Raw genomic sequence first — 18,622 nt, forward strand, 5'->3', positions numbered from 1 at the left:
CCCAGAAGGCTCACCTTCCAAAATGTAGAGACTGTCTTAAGAGCCTCAACCCTAATATTTAAAACTACAAGACTTCTTTTTGAGTACACCTTTCCTTCCCTGTGCACTTTCAATCCCCACCCAACATGTTCAGGGGTGTTTTACACACTTTCATTTTCAAAATACAGCAAAGTTACACATTTAGCATGGAAGCCCAATTAAAGACCAGAAAAACTAAAAAACAAGACTCTCCTTCATTCTTGGATGGCCTATAGGAATTGAGAGGGCAGGGGAAGGTATGTATTTGGCAACATAAATGTTTCATGAGCATTTCCTAATCTTTCCCCAAATTTTTTTGATTCACCATTTATATACATATATACATAGCTATATAACCTTAGGAGTATAATTCACACCTTAACATGTGCACATGCTTCACTCATCTTCCGCCAAACTTCAGTGCCAATGTCTTATCACCACTTTCCCCCACCCCTCCCCACCCCCTTTAGTAACCATCGTATTTTTCGTAGCGTCTAAGAAGTTATTTTTGTTGTGTTTTGACAATTTGTTTTCTTTGGTTATTTATAGTCCGCAGATGAGTGAAACTCTCAGGTAACTGTCTTTCATTTTCTGATTTATTTCACTCAGCATAATCATCTCTAGCTCCACCCATTTCATCTTTTTAAATAGCTGAGTAATATTCCATTGAGAGTATATCCCAGTTTCTTTATCCAGTTGGCTGTCGATGGTCTCTTAGGTTGGTTCCATGTCTTGGCTGCTGTGAATGATGCTGCTATAAACAGGAGAGTAAAAATCTTAAGAAGGACCTAAGTGGATGTTTCTTCAAAGAAGACATACAAATCGTCCACAGGAACAAGAACAAAATGCTCATCATCGTTTTCCATAAGGGAAATACAAATCAAATAAGGTATCACCTCACCTCTGTGAGAATGACCTGTATCAAAGAGATTGGAAACAAGAAACGTTAGTGAGGATGTGGAGAAAGAAACACTCATTCATCGTTGGTGGGAATCTAATTTGGTGCAGCCTCCATGGGAAAAGGTATGGAAATTCCATAAATCTATATGATCCCACACCTTAATTCTAGGTGTTTGCCCAACCCCTTTGATAAACTTGCAACACAATTTATTTCATAGAACTAACTCCAGTAATCAATATTTGGAAAAAATGCCCCCAAAGTACAAAGATGAACAAACTGAGCTCAATGCAGTACAGACATGAGACGTTTTTACTTCTTTCCATATGCTCTCCTCTCCCCTCCTGTGCCAAAATGAATGCCCCTTTTCAATCACTGGAAGGTGCATTTCATACATGTCCATTCACTTTTAAGTATTAAAAAACACTTAAAATATTTAAAATATATATTTCACCCAGTCAACTCAGTTCAATTTAATCTCAAATAATCCCCATCCCCAGAGTTAATCAGACCTTGCTGGTGAGACTCTTCCCCTCCACCTTCTGGGTAGGCTTTTCTCTCTCCATTTAAATTTAAAGGCAGAGAGTTGGGGGGTAGGAAGAGAGTGAAGCATCCCCTGATAGCTGGTCTTGCTGTAGAACTCTCCATGCTGCCCTTGACTCTCTGCAAGGAGACCTGTGGCTTCAGTTTCTCCTGACGGCAAGTCCATATAGCTTCTGCTGGGACCTCATCATGATCTGCCCCTTGTTGCGGGCATGCCTTCACCCATGGGCAGCCCTCTTGAACAGAACACGGCACCACAGCTCCAGCCTGGCTGTACCTCCTGGTGTCCAGTCATCCCATCAAACAGTATGGTCAGTCCCATGCTGCCCATTTCTCTGAACTACCCATGCCTGTCCCCAAAAATTATAGATGCAAAGAACAGATAAAATGCCATAATCTCAGCAAGATTAAAATACGAGCCTCTTCTTGCAGACACCATTAGCTCACCAATGATCCTCCTAGAGGATGCCCCACTGTGGGACAATTTCCCCTAGCCTGAGTCCCCTCTTTATAGAGGTGGGAATGCAGTGGGGGAACAGGCAGTGGGGATGGGATAAATCCTGCCACTGCACAGTGAGTCCCAAGAGGCTGTGCCTGTACCTGTTGTCTGTAGGGGGAGATTCACCTTGGGCCCAGTTGTTTTCAACTTTGGAGATGTAGCCGTAATTCTTGTAAAATTGTATATGTCTTTGAAACCATGTTAGAGCTTGATTCAATCCATGAAATTTTCAGTGGATTTGGGCCAGTGCTTATCTACAAAAAGGAGTGATGAGGACTCAGAAAAGTATCCTTAAATTGAAAGCTAAAGCATTATTTCCAGGCTCCCTCATTCTACCTTCCTTATAAATGATTTAACTGAATTTCATAGGATCCAGGTGGCCTTGGTTGAAGACAGTGGAGACTTGAATTAGGAAGGGATTAATTGGGTAAGGAAAAAGTGTTTGTATGTGCACTCCTTTGTTAGTTGACATAAATTTTCATGGATGCATCTTGGTCATTAAATATGGAATTATTGAAATTAAATATGCAATGCTTGCTCTCTTTGCTTCTGATTCAATAGTCCATTTATTTTTTTAAAGATTTATTTATTTATACAAGAACTGGGGTACAGGCCATATGTCCCCCCGGGGAACACCTGCACCCTCCTCTCGCAATGACTCCCCCAGCGGCAGGCCGTGCGCCCAAATAAGCCCTGGAAGGAGGCGCGGAGTCAATGTGAGGGAGGGCTTGTCTGAAGCTTACCAGAGACAGAGCGGGGAACAGAACAGGCAGACTCACTGAAAATACTCCGCTGAAGGGGAGCAGTGGGCGAGACAGGAGAGGTCTGCCACACCATGTGGGCATCTTGCCGGCCCGTCGGGATCGAACCGGTGCTACAGAGGCTGCAGACAGCTTCACAGCGCTGTGCTCAACTGCCTGCACCACCAGGGAGGCCCTCAATAGCCCATTTAATAAAGACAACACAGTGGCTGGAAAAAGCATTAAGAAAATCTACAATGTTGCATTATACTTTTCTATCACATCAGTTGGCAAAACCAGATAATGAACTTTTCCAAAGGTTTGCTCAGGTAAACCAGGTTCAGTCTTTGCCTGTTTCTACAGGACTCTAGAGCTTCAGGAATACAAAGGACAAATCTGCGTATGTTTCCAAGTTGCTGCATGCTCTGGGAGAGCTGAAGGTTGATGAGTCACTCTTCTATCTGCATGGGACATTTGCCAGCCTGTCAATCTGACTTAAATGATCAAAATGACGGCCCTAAAGTGGGGATTGTGACTCATTTCCTCCAGAACGTAGAGAGGGGAGGCAAATGGCATGAAACCATCAATGTATGGCACCAAGGACTGGGTTTAGGGAAGTGACCCAGAAACCCATTTGTGTTTCATAATTTGGGAGTATGTACTACTGTTGCCCCAGGCTAAGTACAAGGTACATCCTTGGGCCAGGCCGCGCAATGCAGCTCAGCGTAAAAGGCTGGTTCTTAGTCCCCAACTTCTCCTGCTTCCACAGAATCAGGTGAACATCTAGCTGGGGAGAGAGCCTGGGCTGTGGGGTTGAGCAGACATGTCTGTACTTCAGCAAGGAGAGGGAAGGAGGAAAGGGTGGAGATGGTAGAAGGAGGCCCAGGATGGGCAGCAGGGGCCTCAAAGAGTAAGATGGGAAGAAGAGTCCACCAGCAAAGACAGGGTTCTGCCATGCATCTGATATGAGTATGTCTCCCTCCCTTGTCTTCCCAGACAAGCAGTCATGTCCTCCGCACACCTCAGTGATTTCACCCAGTGCACAGGTGCCCAGAGGGAGAAGCCCAGAACTATTATGGCCTAATGGGCCCTTGTGCACATGCTGCCTGCAGGGGGCGCTGCTCACACTGTGTCTGTGTGACAGGCCCACTGCGGGGTTGTGTGTTATGTATGTTGAATTTTCATTCCTCTTAGGAGAGAGCCAAGAAAGGACAGCTTATCAGGCCAGTTTAACTCCAAGTCGTTTACATCTCCCTCTCCAAAACTTGGCTCAAGGAGAGCAATTGATCTTAGGAGAAAAGTAGCTACAGTTAAACCAATGAATGCGGAGACTTGACCTGAAGTCTCTGCATGGACACATTTTTCTGTTTTTCTTTGTCTTTTCACCTCCCTCCACGATGTCCTGCCAGCAAAACCAGCAGCAGTGCCAGCCCCCTCCCAAGAGCCCCACCCCCAAGTGTCCCCTCAGGAGCCCAGCACAGTGTTTGCCTCCTCCGGCCTCCTCAGGCTGTACTCCCAGCTCTGGGGTCTGCCATGGCCCCAGCTCAGGGGCCAACTGCTGCCTGAGCCCCCACGGAGGCCACAGGTCCCACAGGGGCCGCAGGTCCTATGGGTGCAGGCGCCAGAGCTCCAGCAACTCTGACAGAGCCAGTGGGCAGCAATAGGGTGGCTCTGACTGTGGCCACGACTCTGGGGGCTGCTGCTGACCTGGGATCCTGAGACTGAGAGGAGCCATTTCGGGGGAAACCAGAATCCCAGGGACCAGGCAAAGCCCCCGCCTGATACAGCGGTTCCCACACACCCCATCCGGGTTTCTCCGGGTTGAGCCAGATGTCTTTAGGAGGTTTCCCTGTGTTCCCAAGAGGCTCCATCTGTCTAATGTCCAGTCGCAAAGTCCCCCTTTACCCTGGCTGGGCTGCTGTCCCCACCTGTGAAAAATAGAACTTCTTCCAATTTTCATGAGTACTCAGTTTAATCTCACTGTCCCTCCCCTGGTGGCTGGTGGCCTGGCTTGTGCCTCCTGTGAACCCCCCCACCCAGGGCCAGTGCCGTCCTGCAGAAGATGCAGGATGCTGGACTGGCCACTGACTGGAACGAGGAGGGTCGGTCTGTGTTTTATACTGAATGGTGAGCCCAGGGGGAGGGGCATGGGGCAGGTCCTGCCACCACCAGAACCAGGGTGAGTGTCTTATGAAGGTGGGTGCGTGCCCCTCTCACAGTGGCTCCCGGGATCTACCAGGGGCTACGATTCTCTTTCAGTGAGTAGCTTCTGGCATCGCATCAAGAAACAGAGACTGCATAGTAGCAAATTATCAAAAACTAGGCAGAAAGCAATTCTCAGCAAAGAGAAATGTCCCTCACTGGAACATTGGCAATATGCAATGCGATATTTGCAATATGACATTTGTGACTGATTCTAGATTTCACTTTTATCTAATGGGTCAAGGCCAGAGATGCTGCTAAATATTTATCTAGAAAGTGGGCCCTCACCAGACACTTGCCAGTGCCTTCATCTTAGACGTCTTACCCTCCAGAACTATACGAAATAAATTTATTTTGTTTATATGCCCCCACTGTCTGGTATTTTGTTAAAGTGACCTGAGTGCCCATCACCTGGTGTGTGCGGGTGCCACTTTAGGGGGGATCAGCCCGGCATGGGCCAACTTAGAAGCATAAAATTGGTTGGTTTTGGGGGGTGTAAACAAGGTCATCCACTTTTAGGGAGGAAAATAAATAGTAATGTTGTAATGGGAGAAGATTAGAGGCTTTCCTGATTACCACTATGACTGTAACAATAGTGGTGAAACTTTGAGTTTTCTGTTTTGTGGGTCAGGATTTCAGAATGGCTCAACTAGGTAATTCTGATTGGGAGTCTTTCCTGCTTTTGCGCTCAGATGTTGAATGGGTCTGTAGTTCCCTGGAGGTTTGATTGGGGTGGACATCCAGGTAGGCTCACCTAGGTGAGCGCCATTGACGCTGGCTACAGCTACCACCCACCCCAGAGTCTCTGGCATGAGGGTCTCAGTGTAATCCTGAGCCTTGTGACATGCTTCTCCCAAGACAATCAGGTGGGATACGCATGGCCTCTTGTGACTGAACCCCAGCCTCACAGACCATAACTTCTAGCGTTTTCTATGGGTTAAGCAACCCAGTTACAAGCCAGCCTAGGGGCAAGAGGAGGAGACATAGACTCCATCGCTCTGTGAGAGGAGTGTCAAAGTATTCTGAGGCATGTTTTTGAACCATCATTGTGGAGATATTGACACTATCATTCTCTCTCCAGCTGGCATTACCTTTTCCTGAAGGCCCAACATAAACTCGTGTCCCCACAGCATTCTGAAAAAAACTCAGATTTGGGCCATGGTTGTAACATGTTTAGGTCTTGATGAGGATGGTTGCTCCTAAAACCTTGCACAACCACGTTCTGAGCCAGCACACTCTTCTGCCTCCTGCTATCTCAGTTTGCTCCCCTTTTAGATGTAGTTTCTCTCAGCTGGCAGCTTTATTTCTTCCTTCTTCCCAGAAGCCTCCTGCCCAGGGACTCTTGGCTCTGGGGTCCCGTGTATTCTTAGTCACCTTAACTGAGTCACCCCAAGGTGACATCTTGCTCCTGCCCTGTAATCAAGAGCCAGTTTGAAGGTCAAAGACCTCACCCACCTCCCACGCGTGATACCAGTGACAACATCTGGACACTTTACTCCTGTCAGGACAAAAGGAACTGATGCCCAAAGGCTATAACTCAGCCCCAGGAACTTCCTCCACACTATTATAGCAGGCTTAGTAATTTCACTACTTATGAGCATCCATTATGTCTGCTACAGTATTGCTCCTCAAGGTTGGAGCCCACTTATGTAAGCACATTTCTGAAATTTGCACTTGATTCATGTTGTATGAGTGGAAGAATGGATGGACAAATGGCAGGATGGACAACGGTTGGATGTATGACAAAGCATAAACAACTAACTTTCAGAAGTGTGAGGACAAGAGCCAGGTATTTGGACATCTTGGGGTCTTCCTGTGTCCCTTTTATCAGAAATATATCTGGGCATCTACAGAGGCCTGGGACTTGCAGTTTGAAGATCTACCACTCAGAATATAACGCTTCCTGTCTCCACTCTCCATATCCCACCATCTTTTTCCTGACTGTAAATCACAGGAGGAAGAGAAAAAAGTTGGGGGCTTAATCCATAATCATCTTGAACCAGGATCTCTGCTCAAGGCCCTTTCTGCTTCCCTGCTGCATTCAGGTTACCTAAACTGTGGATTTGGGGTCACAGGGTTGGAATCAGCAAAAAGATGGAGAAGGGGCAAGAGGGCAGGAAATAGACATTTATACATAAAGGACAGTCCCAGCTCCCTGACTTACAAAAGTTCAGGTTCATGCTGATACAAGTGACATACATTCAGTGGAAAACATCCTTTGAATTTTGAACTACAGCATTCTGTTTCTCATTTTCAGTACAGTATAAAACAATTTGTTATGAAACAGGTTTTATATTACATGATTTTTCCCAAGGGTAGATTAAAGTTTTATGCACACATTTATGGTCAGTCAGGCTAAACTATGATGTCTGGTAGGTAGGAAGATATCAACTTGTGATAATTTCCATTTTTAATGGGTTTATTGGGACCTAACCCCACCGTATGTCAAGGAAGATCTGATTATAGTGATAGCTATACATCAGTGTTATGCAGGGCTTTATTTTATTCCCCCCTGTATCACTAAGCTGAGATAGCCTGCCAGGACAAACTGCAGAAGCCTCCGTCTCCTCCCCCCCTCCCAAATGCCTCACCCTCAAGCATCCCTTAGATCATTTGCCTCCAGCCTCTTTCCACTGTGGTTCCAGCTCTAGGGGAAGCTGCTACCTGAGCCTCCAAAGAGCCCACAGATCTGACACTCCAATCAGGGCACTCAGGAGACCCCCAAGTGCTGCACAGCTTGGAGGTCTGAAGGTCAGCCCTCCTGGGTCATGAGGGCTACAGAGCGTGAGGCTGGAGGAAGCAGAGGGGTGAGGGCTGCTGGGTCTGCACTTGTCTTGACCTCTCAGCCTCTCCTTGAGTGGATCCTGCAGGGGTTCTCTGAAGCAACTGCACTGCCCAGGAAACTCCTTCCTCCCCTTTGCTTTCTGGAGTTCTATGTTTACTTTCAACTCATGCCTCTGTCTTTGACCTTGGGAACTGACATACATCCCCCATGTGAGTGTTATGGCAATTTCCCAGAGAAATCAGATGGCACTCAGAGAGGTGGAGAGAGATCTACTTGTCACACAGGTGGGCTCAATGGGATCACTCCCGAAAATGCTGAGCCCCCAAGAATAAAAATGTCAGGGTTTTATGCAGTTTGTATAAGGAAACTTGCTATCCCATCCATCATAGCATAAGCATTCAGGAAGGGGGTCAAGGTAGCCATGGCTACCACTTGTACAAGCAGTGTAGTACACCTAGCAACTTCTCTGCTCCAGCAAGAAGCAGAATCTAAGGAGCAGACTCCCCCAAGCAGCAGACTTGGGAAACTTCCTGCTTCATGAGCACCATCCCCTGGAACAGAGGAGGGGGGAGTAGGTTTTCTTCCACTCAAAGGGAATCTCTGGACCGAGATGAGGGAAGGTCAGCAGCTGTCAGGGAAAGTCCTCATGTATTCTGACACCAAAGTGAGTCCCCCAGGTGCTGCCGTCTTCCCCGCCCCGCGCTTCTTCCACTCCTGAGTCACCTTTTCCTTTCCTCCCCACTGACCCACGCTCTCCAGGTCGCATTTTCTACCCAGCCCACATACTCCAGAAACCTTCATTGAATGAGCTTTCCCCTGTCTCTTCCCTGGGCCCAGTCTAAAATCCTTCAATTTTCCTTCTCTCTCTGTCTTCATCTGATGGCTGGCTAGATATTTTGCAGTTTCGTCCTCTGGCCTCATTCTTCTCTGCCCCTTTTGATTCTCTATCCCTCTTACCCCATCATTCAGTCACTTGGTGGGGCCCCCCAGAACAATGTTCTTACAGGAACTCCATGAACAGACCCTGGATGCCAACAGCAGATCAGATCCCCGCTCATTTCACAAAAAACAACACAAGACTTTCATTAATTTGCCCCACCAGTCCTGCTCCAAAGGCCACCGCCATCCTAACCACCCCCAGGCTCCTGTGAGTTGGGGTGGTATGAGACAGAAACCCCATGTTGGGCGGCAGGCTGGGGAGAAGACATGAATGTGTCAGACAAAGGCTGTGCTGAGAAGGAAGTTTTTTTTTTTTCCCCCCACAGGAACAAAGTAAGAGGGAGCATTGAGCATTCTATCTTCTGTAGAATGTGAAGCTAGCCCCAGCAGTGCTGGGGGCTCTGGAAATCTCCAATATGTCTCAGCAGGAGAGAGGAGGTGGAACAACTGGCTCCTGCTGGGGCTGCCACCCTCAGGTTGGAGCTTGCCTCCTTTCAGGTGTTTTCACTTCATCTCATGGTCCAGGTCAGCAGCAGCCCCCTGAGCCGCGGCCACAGCCAGAGCCCCCCGGCCGCTGCCCAGTAGCACTGTCACAGGAGCCAGAGCTCTGGCGCCAGCACCCATGGGACCTGCGGCCCCCGTGGGAGCTCAGGCAGCAGCCAGCCCCAGAGCTGGGGCCATGGCAGCCCCCGGAGCTGAGCGCACAGCCCGAGGAGGCCAGAGGCAAGCACTGTGCTGGGCTCTTGGGGGGGCACTTGGGGGTGGGGCACTTGGGAGGGGGCTGGCACTGCTGCTGGTTCTGCTGGCAGGACATCGTGGTGGGAGGAGGGTGAGCCTGGACAAAGACAAAGAATATGTCTCAATCAAGTTCTCATCTTCACGGGTTTTGTCAAGCACATCCCCCCGACCAGGCCGCTTTCTAAGTCAGGATCTGTGCAGAGAAATGGGAACACGGGACACGGACATACATGTGCATGAAGCTGCTCCCCGGTGTCAGATGGCTCCTGTGCGCCCTGACAACATGCTCAGAGCAGGAGTGGGAAGGATCCCTGAGGACCTGTGGCTTTGGGGGCTCACAGACCCAGACAGGTCCTCCATGTCCTTCCTCAGCACACCCTCCCCACTGCTGCCCCTGTGGGGCCCTTTCAGCTGGATCCAACCGGGTCTGAGTCTGTCTTCCCAGCACTCCCAGCTGAGGCTGTGACCCCTGTAGATACTCACCGGGCGCAGAGGAGGCAGGAGAGGCTGTTCCAGAGGAGGCTGTGCATGGGGAGCCCACGGCTGGAGCCCTTTTATCCTGGGCAGGGTGTGATGCAGAGCCTGAGCATGTGGCTGCTTTCACATGAAGGGAGGGGACATTCTGGCACCCTCCCAGGACTGACTTGCCATTCATCATCTTCCTGGGTATGACCAAGATGCCTGACTCGAGGGAACCAGGAAGCTCTTTGACTTCCCCTCTCACTCACCTACTGGGGATCCCTCCCCCACAAACTTCATTGAGCTCACACTCCCCAAAATAGTCTCTGCCCAGGGGCTTAGCTAGAAACTAGGCACATGTGGATGAATGTGGTACTTTTCTGTTTCTGGGTAGCTCGCAATCTGTCAAGAAGAAGAGAGAGAAATGTTAACACATGGACCTCCCTGATGGCTCAAGGGGTTGACTCTCAGCACTATCAGGCTATCGCCAGCCTCTGCAGCATGAGTTCCATCCCCGGGTGGGCAGGGAGCTATCCCACATGGCGCAGCAGACCTCTCTTGTCTCACCCGCTGCTCCCCTCAGCAGTGTATTTCAGTCAGTCTGCCTGTTCTGTTCCCCATTCTGTCTCTGGTGAATCCTCTCACCCCCCGCACCTCTGGCCTACACCCCAGTTCTTTTATACATAAATAAATAAATCTTTAAAAAAAAGAAATATCAACACACGTATACATACAGTATCAAACATCAAGAGCTAGATGCTGTAGGCAGCTTTGCAAAACATCTTCAGACTGGGGGTCATGGGGTTGGGGGGTCAGCCTCCCTCCACCTGCACAAAACCAAAGCTCCCTGCCCCTCAGATATCACCAATTACTGTCGCTTGCGCCCTTGGGAATGCGATGAGGGGGTAAAAGGATGGAGGAGTAGAGTTGAGACCTTGTCTGGGCAAGCAGAACACCAAAGAAGATCTCATGGCATCTGGGAACCTAGTAATGGGGTTCGTGAGAAGGAGGGGGTGGAGGTAAGTGCATTGTTGATGAGTAGGGGGCTTCAGTAGACCAGACAGTATCTGAAGTGTGAGTATGTTCTATAAGCAAACTGAAGATTTTTCTCATTTGAATTTACCATTTATTATTCAATATTTGCTATATTGCCAAAAAAATATAGCTACCAAGAACTCCACCAAAATTTAAATATTCCATTTAAATAAAATATTTTTCTATAAAATTATATTACCTATTTGTTTTATGAAATGGAAAAATGGTGATGACCTATTTATAGGTACAAACAAAATTTATAAAGCAATATGCATGGTCATTCATGTAACATTTTAAATCAAATGCTTTGTAGTAGGTGTGTTTCGTTCTTCTACGAATATTAAAGCTTATATGACTGGCTCTATGTTTTTAGAGAAAACATGGACTCTGTAGGGTACTTTAATATCCTGATTGCTTTTGTTCTACTTCAAAACTATTCTCTTTGAAACAGAGAGAATAACTCTGCAAGGTGACCTCTCCAGGAGTCCCTTCCCCAAGAGAATAAGTATCCCACCATCCAGAGACATCAGAGGAAGCACAGAGGCTGGTGTGGATGAAGGAAGTGAAGAGTTCGTGCCTTGCTAATACCACTGGCATTACGGAGGTAGGCATCCAGCCTCTCAGGTTTACTACCTTGGCTGTATTTTGATTAGACCATATAGCTTATATGTCAAAGATGAGTCTCTCTTTCCTATTCATCAGAGTTAATTGTAGTTCAAGACTCTCCTGTCATCACAATCAGTCTATACGGTGACACTCCCCTGTGACATCTATAGGTAAGATGACAATTTGCATGCCATAAAATCCACCCTTTTAAAATGGACATTTATATATTTACATTGTATATTTACAAAGCTATGCAACCATTATCACTATCTAATTCCAGAACATTTTTATCATCCCGAAAGGGAACTCATTATCCATTGGCAGTCATTTCCCATTCTTCCCTGTCTTTCTGGTAATCACTAAATTATGTTTTGCCTCAACAGATTTGCTGATTCTAGACATTTCTTACAATGGTGTCACAGAACATGGGGTCTTCTGTGTTGGCCTCTTTCACTTAGCATATTGTTTTCGATGCTCATTCATATTGAGGCAGCATGTAGCAGTACTTTATTCCACCTTATGACAAAATAATATTGCACTTGATGGTATACCACATCCAGTTTTTGCATCCCTTGATGGACATTTGGGTTATTTCCACATTTTTACTATTATGAATAATACAACTGCGGTCTTAATCTTTACTATTCCTTTCCTTTTGCTTTAGGTTTAGTTTGCTGTTCTTTTTCCAGTGTCTTAAATGGAAGTTTACAGCATTGATTTGAGATTTTTCTTCTTTTTTCATATAGATGACTACTATCTTGATGACTATAGATTTCTCTCTTGGCACTCCTTTTGTTGAATTTTGTAAGTTTTAATATGTTGTGTTTTTTAAAAATTCATTTCCAAGTATTTTTCTGAGTTTCTTTATGATTTCTTCATTGCTTAAGACATATATCTGAATTGTTCAGTTTTCCTTCTGTTTCCCTGACCCAAGTGGACATTTGGAAGGCTGCTAGGCTTGAGCTGTGTTCTGGAGTCCCTCTAAGAATGTGGCTGGCGAAGCAAGAAGCCCCAGCTTCATGATGCTATGATTTGCACCAGCAGGGATGGGAGTTTATGAAAGTGTCTAAAATGGCCACATTTTTTTGTATCACTTCACTCTGCCATGAGGATATATCCCCTGCAAGACTATCAATCCCAGACACTCACCTGGTAAGAGAACACTCGTAACCTTTTAGCACAGATAGGATGGAGCCACCTAGAGACATCTGCAGCACAAGTTAAGCATAAAATGTTTACCTTCTTACTTCCCCATGTCCCAGGCCCCTGTCTCCATCGGAGCAGAAGGGACCCCCAAGGTGAAGGAGGAAGTAGAAGATGAGTGACAATTGATCCTGTTTCTTTCCAAATGCAGCACCTTAGGAGAGGGTGGCATGGGAGCAGTTACAATTTTTGTACTGAGATAACATCTGAAAAGTACCGGATAATTTCAAACCCCTAAAGATGTTACAAAGTTACGGAATATGTTTGAGATATCACCAAAGATCAGCCTTGAAGAATAGCAAAAGACCGTGGTTGGAGGAAAACAAATTCTTTGTATCTCACTGATTTCAGACATTTAAATAAAGTAGTAAAAATCCTTGAGCAATTTTTGTTCCAAAGGCCTCTTTTGGTGCCTCCTACATTTCCACTCTCAGTCAATAAATTAAAAAGTGCATAATTTCCTAAATTGTGCATTTAGGAAAACAGTCATTTCTGGAGTTAATAATATCATTAAAATAAGGTTTTGTGGTTTAATGTGCAAGGCTTCAGATGTCAACACTGGAAAGTTTTGCTCCTCCAAGTCTATGTCACCCTCAAGTCCTCCCATTTTTATCAGCCAGTGTAGTTGGTCTGTAATCTTTCTGTCGTGACCTTGAGTTTTCTGCAACCCTCAGAGTGGTCAGTGGGCTTCTGAAAGAGCCAAGGGATGGGTGGAATTATCTCACAGCCTAGAGAGTCTGGGTTGTCAAGAGAGGCTTGGGTTAGCCGATGGATTTAGAATCAGTTTAATTATTTCAAAGTCTCACACAGGTACAAAGGGTATCCAGGCAATAAAAACTAGAATGGAGAGTGGGGAGTGAGTGGGTTTTTGGAGATCAAGGGGCTGAAATATCTGGTGAGAACTGAGCGTGTTCTCCATTAGAGGTTCTAAATTTTGACCCCACAGTGAAATTATCTTGGAAGTTTTTTTTAATTAAATTTATTTATTGATATACATGTTACATCATTGTTCTATTTTTGGCACTGATTTTTTAATTTCTATTTTTTTAATTTTATTTATTTTTTTATTTATATATATTTTATCTAGAAAATTTTTTAAAAAAAGCAACTCTCTGACTCTTTATCCCCAAAGGCATTCATTGACATAGTCTGCAGTGTACCCTAATTATCAGAATTTTTAATATCACCCAAAGGATGCCAATGTATGACCAGCCTGAGAAGATCAGATCATATGAGAAGGAAAAGAAAGATGAAGATTGAAGAACAGGATTCCCTGTAGCCTTCTCTACCTGTTGCCCACAAACCAACACAGCTCTTTGGCAGGCAGTATGTATTTCTGGCCAATCAGAAATTCTGATTCTGTTTCTCGAGTCTCACACCTTGCCATGTTCTCCTGCAAACCTCCCCTCCAGCTCCTCACCTGTCTACGACACACAGGACTGAGGTTCTGCCCGTGGGCCTGGGAGCTGGGCGCCTGAGGGGCTGAAGCTCCATGCTCAGGGATCCCTGTCTGGGCACCTGGAGGAGAGAGCCGTTGTCCCGGGAGTTCTAACCCACAGGGGTTTGGACAGGACTTTCTCACCAGTCCCCGTTCCCTGTGTCACTCACCGGGAGGTTGCAGGGACTCGTGTTAGGGAGGGAAGGGGACAGCGAGCATGTTTTCCTACGAGAAGGGACCTGTTCAGATGGCTGTTCCTTAACTTTCTGGTGGTCTTGTTTTCTTCTAGCCCTCCCACTCTTTCTTTGTTCATTCCTCTTTCCTTCCTTTCTTTTTTCATTCTCTAAAATGTCACAAAGGGCCTCCCCGGTGGTGCAGCGGTTGAGCGCTGGGCTGCGAAGCTGCCCGCAGCCTCTGCAGCGCCAGTTCGATCCCCAGCAGCCGGCAAGGGTCCCACATGGCGTGCAGACCTCTCCTGCTGCCCGCTGCTCCCCTCAGCAGTGTATTTCGTCAGTCTGCCTGTTCTGTTCCCCGCTCTGGCTCTGGTGAATTCTCTCACCCTCCCACACTTCTGACTGTACCCAATGCTTGTATAAATAAATAAATAAATCTTAAAAAATGATAAAATAAATTAAAAAATAAAATAAATAAAATATCACAAAAACTGATACCACACTGGGCCTGGTGCGCCAGGAAATCAGAGTGAATAAGCATGGGCCTGGTGGAGCAGCCCACAGGATGGCGGGCGAGCGGGCGGGTGGGCAGCCCATCAGCTGTGAGCCAAGGTGATGACAGGTGACGCGGACATGTGCAGAGAGGCCTCAGGCTCGAGCAGGAGCTCTTGGGTATCAGCCTCCTGTTGGTTGGTGTGCTCAGATATTGCACTGGTATCCCCTGGGAGCAGCTGAGAGGAACTTGGGCCCCTAGGAACTGAGCGAGGGTTTACAGAAGGAACAGTGGACTGTGGAGCCTGAGAGAGCATATGGGGGCTGGTGCAGGGGGGAACCTGAGAGACACTCATGAAACCAGAGGCAGAGGGTCCCCACAAAGAGGGGGAGTGATCGCTCTGAAGCTTGAGGGCAGCACATGACTGACAGAAGGGACCAGAATAACATGCTCACAACGTGCTGGTTGTGCGATTAGATAATCCTGACCTTGCCCCCCTGTTTCTTCAGGAGCAAGCTACCTGCATGGCAGTGTTTGGGGAGAATAATGGCCATACTCTTAGGAGGGCACAATGCCGTAGATTTTTAGAGGTGAAATCAGAGCTGTAAATAAGAAACAACCTGTATCCAATGAAAGATGTGTCATGGAATCCTTTACTCTGTTTCTGAGTTTCAGGATGGTTCAGGAAAGGTGAGTCACCTAGGCTGGACAACCAGGGGAGATTTAGCTGAAAGATAATTATAATTATCTTCCGGTGAATAATAATTAGATGTGGAAGTGCTATTATGCACAGTTGACATGATGCAATTGAATTGACTAACATCTGCTAAAACTGCATTTAAATCTACTGTGGACATTTTTCTTATTTTATTTTAAACTAGAGATGTATTCCCCTCTTAAACAGAATTACACTTAAGAATAGGATAAATATGGGACCTCCCCGGTGGTGCAGCGGGTTGAGCTCAGCACTGTGAAGCTATCTGCAGCCTCTGCAGCGTGGATTCGATTCCCAGCTGGCCACGGAGAGATCCCCATGGTGAGGCAGACCTCTCCTGTCGTGCCTGCTGCTCCCCTCAGCAGTGCTTTCAGTCAGTCTGCCTGTTCTGCTCTCCACTCAGTCTCTGGTGAATTCTCTCACCCTCCCGCGCCTCTGTCCTGTACCCCAGTTCTTGTGAAAATAAATAAATCTTTAAAAAAAAAAGAATAGGACAAATATTTTACATCACACATATAATTGAAAATTAGAGTTTGAGATAAAACATTTTAACAGTTAATGTGTGTGTGTTTATTCTGTTGCAGGAAGGTCTGCCAAGGTAAGTGCCCAATGAGAGATGCTCAAATATGGTAGAACAGGGAGGAAAACAAAAGCATTCACAGAACTGGTGCAAACTTGCTTTTTCACTGGGACTTTGGAGGGAGAAAGGAGAGGGTCTGGGAGGGACATGAGCCCAGAGGCCTATATTCTCCCATCACCTTTAGTGGTTCATTGGCTGGTGTGACTTGACAATTGCCATTGTATGAAAGCAAGAAGTGATCATATGAATTTATGACAGCAGCAAAGCCAGTATGATTTGGTCTCAATATTTTTCCCAGGCTGGGGTTCTTGATTGTGTGAATCAAACCTACACCCTGCCTCCCCTATCCAAGGGTACAGCAGCCTCCAGACAGAGACACTGCATTCCTCTGCTGCATTGCCAGGAAATCAGAAACGGTCTTTCTTATCTCTTTCGTATGTCCAGGACCTACAGTTCTGCTCATAGTGGGTGCTTAAGAAATAGCTTCTGAATCAATGAATTACTGACTGTTGAGTCCTGGATTGCAATGGGGGTGCTCCTGATGGAACCTGGGGCATCACCCCACTACTGAACTTTCACCTGTTGGGGTCCAGTTTCAGGGACAGCATCACAAGCTGCACAGCTGTGGCTTTCACTCCACTGTGCTGGTGTTGCAGGTTCAAGCTTCACTTTGGGTCCAGCACTATTTCTTCTCCCTCCTGGTGCACTCACTGACTGCAGGGATTGTGGCTACTTCAGCACTGAGAGCTTGAGACTGATAGGGATTCTAAACCCCCAAGTCTCAGTCTACAGTCTTGGTGGGTGACAGACTGGATTACTTCAAGGGCTGAGTCCAGCTTCTCTGGAAGCCGATGTGCATTTACAGTGTGGCCCAGCACTGCAGCCACGCTCCACATGGCAGCGCAGCTCAGCTCCTGCACTGTGTGCCTCTGGGTCACCAGCACCCCCCACCCATGAGGCTGAGTGAGGTCTCACACTGCTGGGGTGACTGACCACCCAGAAGCTTTTCCATCCTGAATTTATTTTATATTTTCGCCATGGCCTTATACTGCTCCTATCCTTGGAATCGCACTCTCCAAGAATTTCTCAGGTCTGGGGTGACAAGGTTTTCATTGTGATGTATCCAAATCTGGCAGATCTGAGGGAAAGGTGTGGACCTGAGTGAGTTACTCCTTGTCAGAGTATGTCTGGAAGCAAATTAACTGGGAGTCCTTTTTCCATTAAATCTCATGATTTTAAAAGTTCTGAGATCTGGATGCTAAAGTGAAATAGTTTGACATTTTCCAAGATCAAATTTCTTCTCATTGAGAACTGCCTTGTGCCTAGTTTTTTAGTATTTGCTGCTATGCAATCTCTGTTTCTTAATGGGATGCCGAAACTGCTCACAAAAAGTGAATCGTAGCTCCTGGTAGAGCCTGGGAGGCACCGTGAGAGGGGCATCTACTCACCTTCTTAGGACAATTGCCCTGGTCCTGGTGGTGGCAGGACCTGCCCAATGCCCCCTCTCACCAGGGTCAATATCCAGTATAAAACAAAGCCAGACCCCTCCTCGTTCAGTGAGGGCCTAGTCCAGCATCCTGCACCCTTGGCAGGATGGCGATGGACGTGGGGGCAGACAGAGGACCAGTCACCAGTAACCAGGAAGGACAAAGTGAAGTAACACATGAGCACTGATGTAAATGAGGAAGAGAAGCTTTATTTTTCTCAGTTGGGGTTAGGCACCCCAGTCACAGGCAAGGAAAGGGGGGAACTTTGAGATTCTAGACATCAGATAGATGGAGCCTCTTGGGACGACAGGGAAGCCTCCCTGGGACATCTGGCATAGCTGCAGAAACCAGGATGGAGTGTGTGGGAACAGCTGTGTCAGGCAGGGGCTTTGCCTAGCCCCTGGGATTCTGGTCTCCCCTGAAATGGCTCCTTTCAGCATCAGAAGTCCAGGTCAGCAGCAGCCCCCTGAGCCGCGGCCACAGCCAGAGCCCCCCGACTGCTGCCCACTAGCACCACAGGAGCCAGAGCTCTGGCGCCTGCACCCATGGGACCTGTGGGAGCTCAGGCAGCAGCCAGTCCCAGAGCTGGGGCCATGGCAGCCCCCGGAGCTGAGCGCACAGCCCGAGGAGGCCGGAGGCAAGCACTGCACTGGGCTCTTGGGGGGGCACTTGGGTGTGGGACACTTGGGTGTAGGGCACTTGGGAGGGGGCTGGCACTGCTGCTGGTTCTGCTGGCAGGACATCGTGGCGGGAGGAGGATGAGCCTGGACAAAAGAAAAATGCCTGTCAGTTCAGATCCACAATCCAATTATCTCCTCACTCTTGGTTTCCTGGACCAGCTGCTTTCTGACCAAGGGATGAGGAGGTACTGGGACATGCAAGATGCCTCCCCCTGTGCTCTCCACCCAGGACCTGATGCTGCCAAGCTACTTGGGGATACAGGATTTTTTCCCGGGGGAGACACACAGAAGATGCACCCACAGGGAGAGCTTCTGAGGGACAACGTCCCAGGAACATGTGTGGACAAGAAGAGAATGAGCAGGGGAGGGAATCGTGTGTTCCCATGGCTTA

General features: G+C 47.4%; 3 protein-coding genes across 3 annotated transcripts; 1 reads left to right on the plus strand and 2 right to left on the minus strand.

Moving 5' to 3' along the window:
- Window positions 1-4,095: 4,095 nt before the first annotated feature.
- LOC119235103 (late cornified envelope protein 3C-like) lies at window positions 4,096-4,362 on the plus strand. The gene has a single exon (XM_037498177.1). The coding sequence runs from the start codon at window positions 4,096-4,098 to the stop codon at window positions 4,360-4,362; it is 267 nt and encodes an 88-aa protein (XP_037354074.1).
- A 4,788-nt stretch (window positions 4,363-9,150) lies between these two features.
- LOC119235222 (late cornified envelope protein 3D-like) lies at window positions 9,151-9,438 on the minus strand. Its single transcript, XM_037498406.1, has one exon. The coding sequence runs from the start codon at window positions 9,436-9,438 to the stop codon at window positions 9,151-9,153; it is 288 nt and encodes a 95-aa protein (XP_037354303.1).
- An 8,565-nt stretch (window positions 9,439-18,003) lies between these two features.
- LOC119235196 (late cornified envelope protein 3D-like) lies at window positions 18,004-18,294 on the minus strand. The gene has a single exon (XM_037498356.1). The coding sequence runs from the start codon at window positions 18,292-18,294 to the stop codon at window positions 18,004-18,006; it is 291 nt and encodes a 96-aa protein (XP_037354253.1).
- Window positions 18,295-18,622: the final 328 nt, after the last annotated feature.

This window comes from Talpa occidentalis, unplaced genomic scaffold (assembly GCF_014898055.3).
Source record: "Talpa occidentalis isolate TD23 unplaced genomic scaffold, MPIMG_talOcc4v2.1 talOcc4.9, whole genome shotgun sequence".
In the NCBI taxonomy this organism is placed as follows: domain Eukaryota; kingdom Metazoa; phylum Chordata; class Mammalia; order Eulipotyphla; family Talpidae; genus Talpa; species Talpa occidentalis.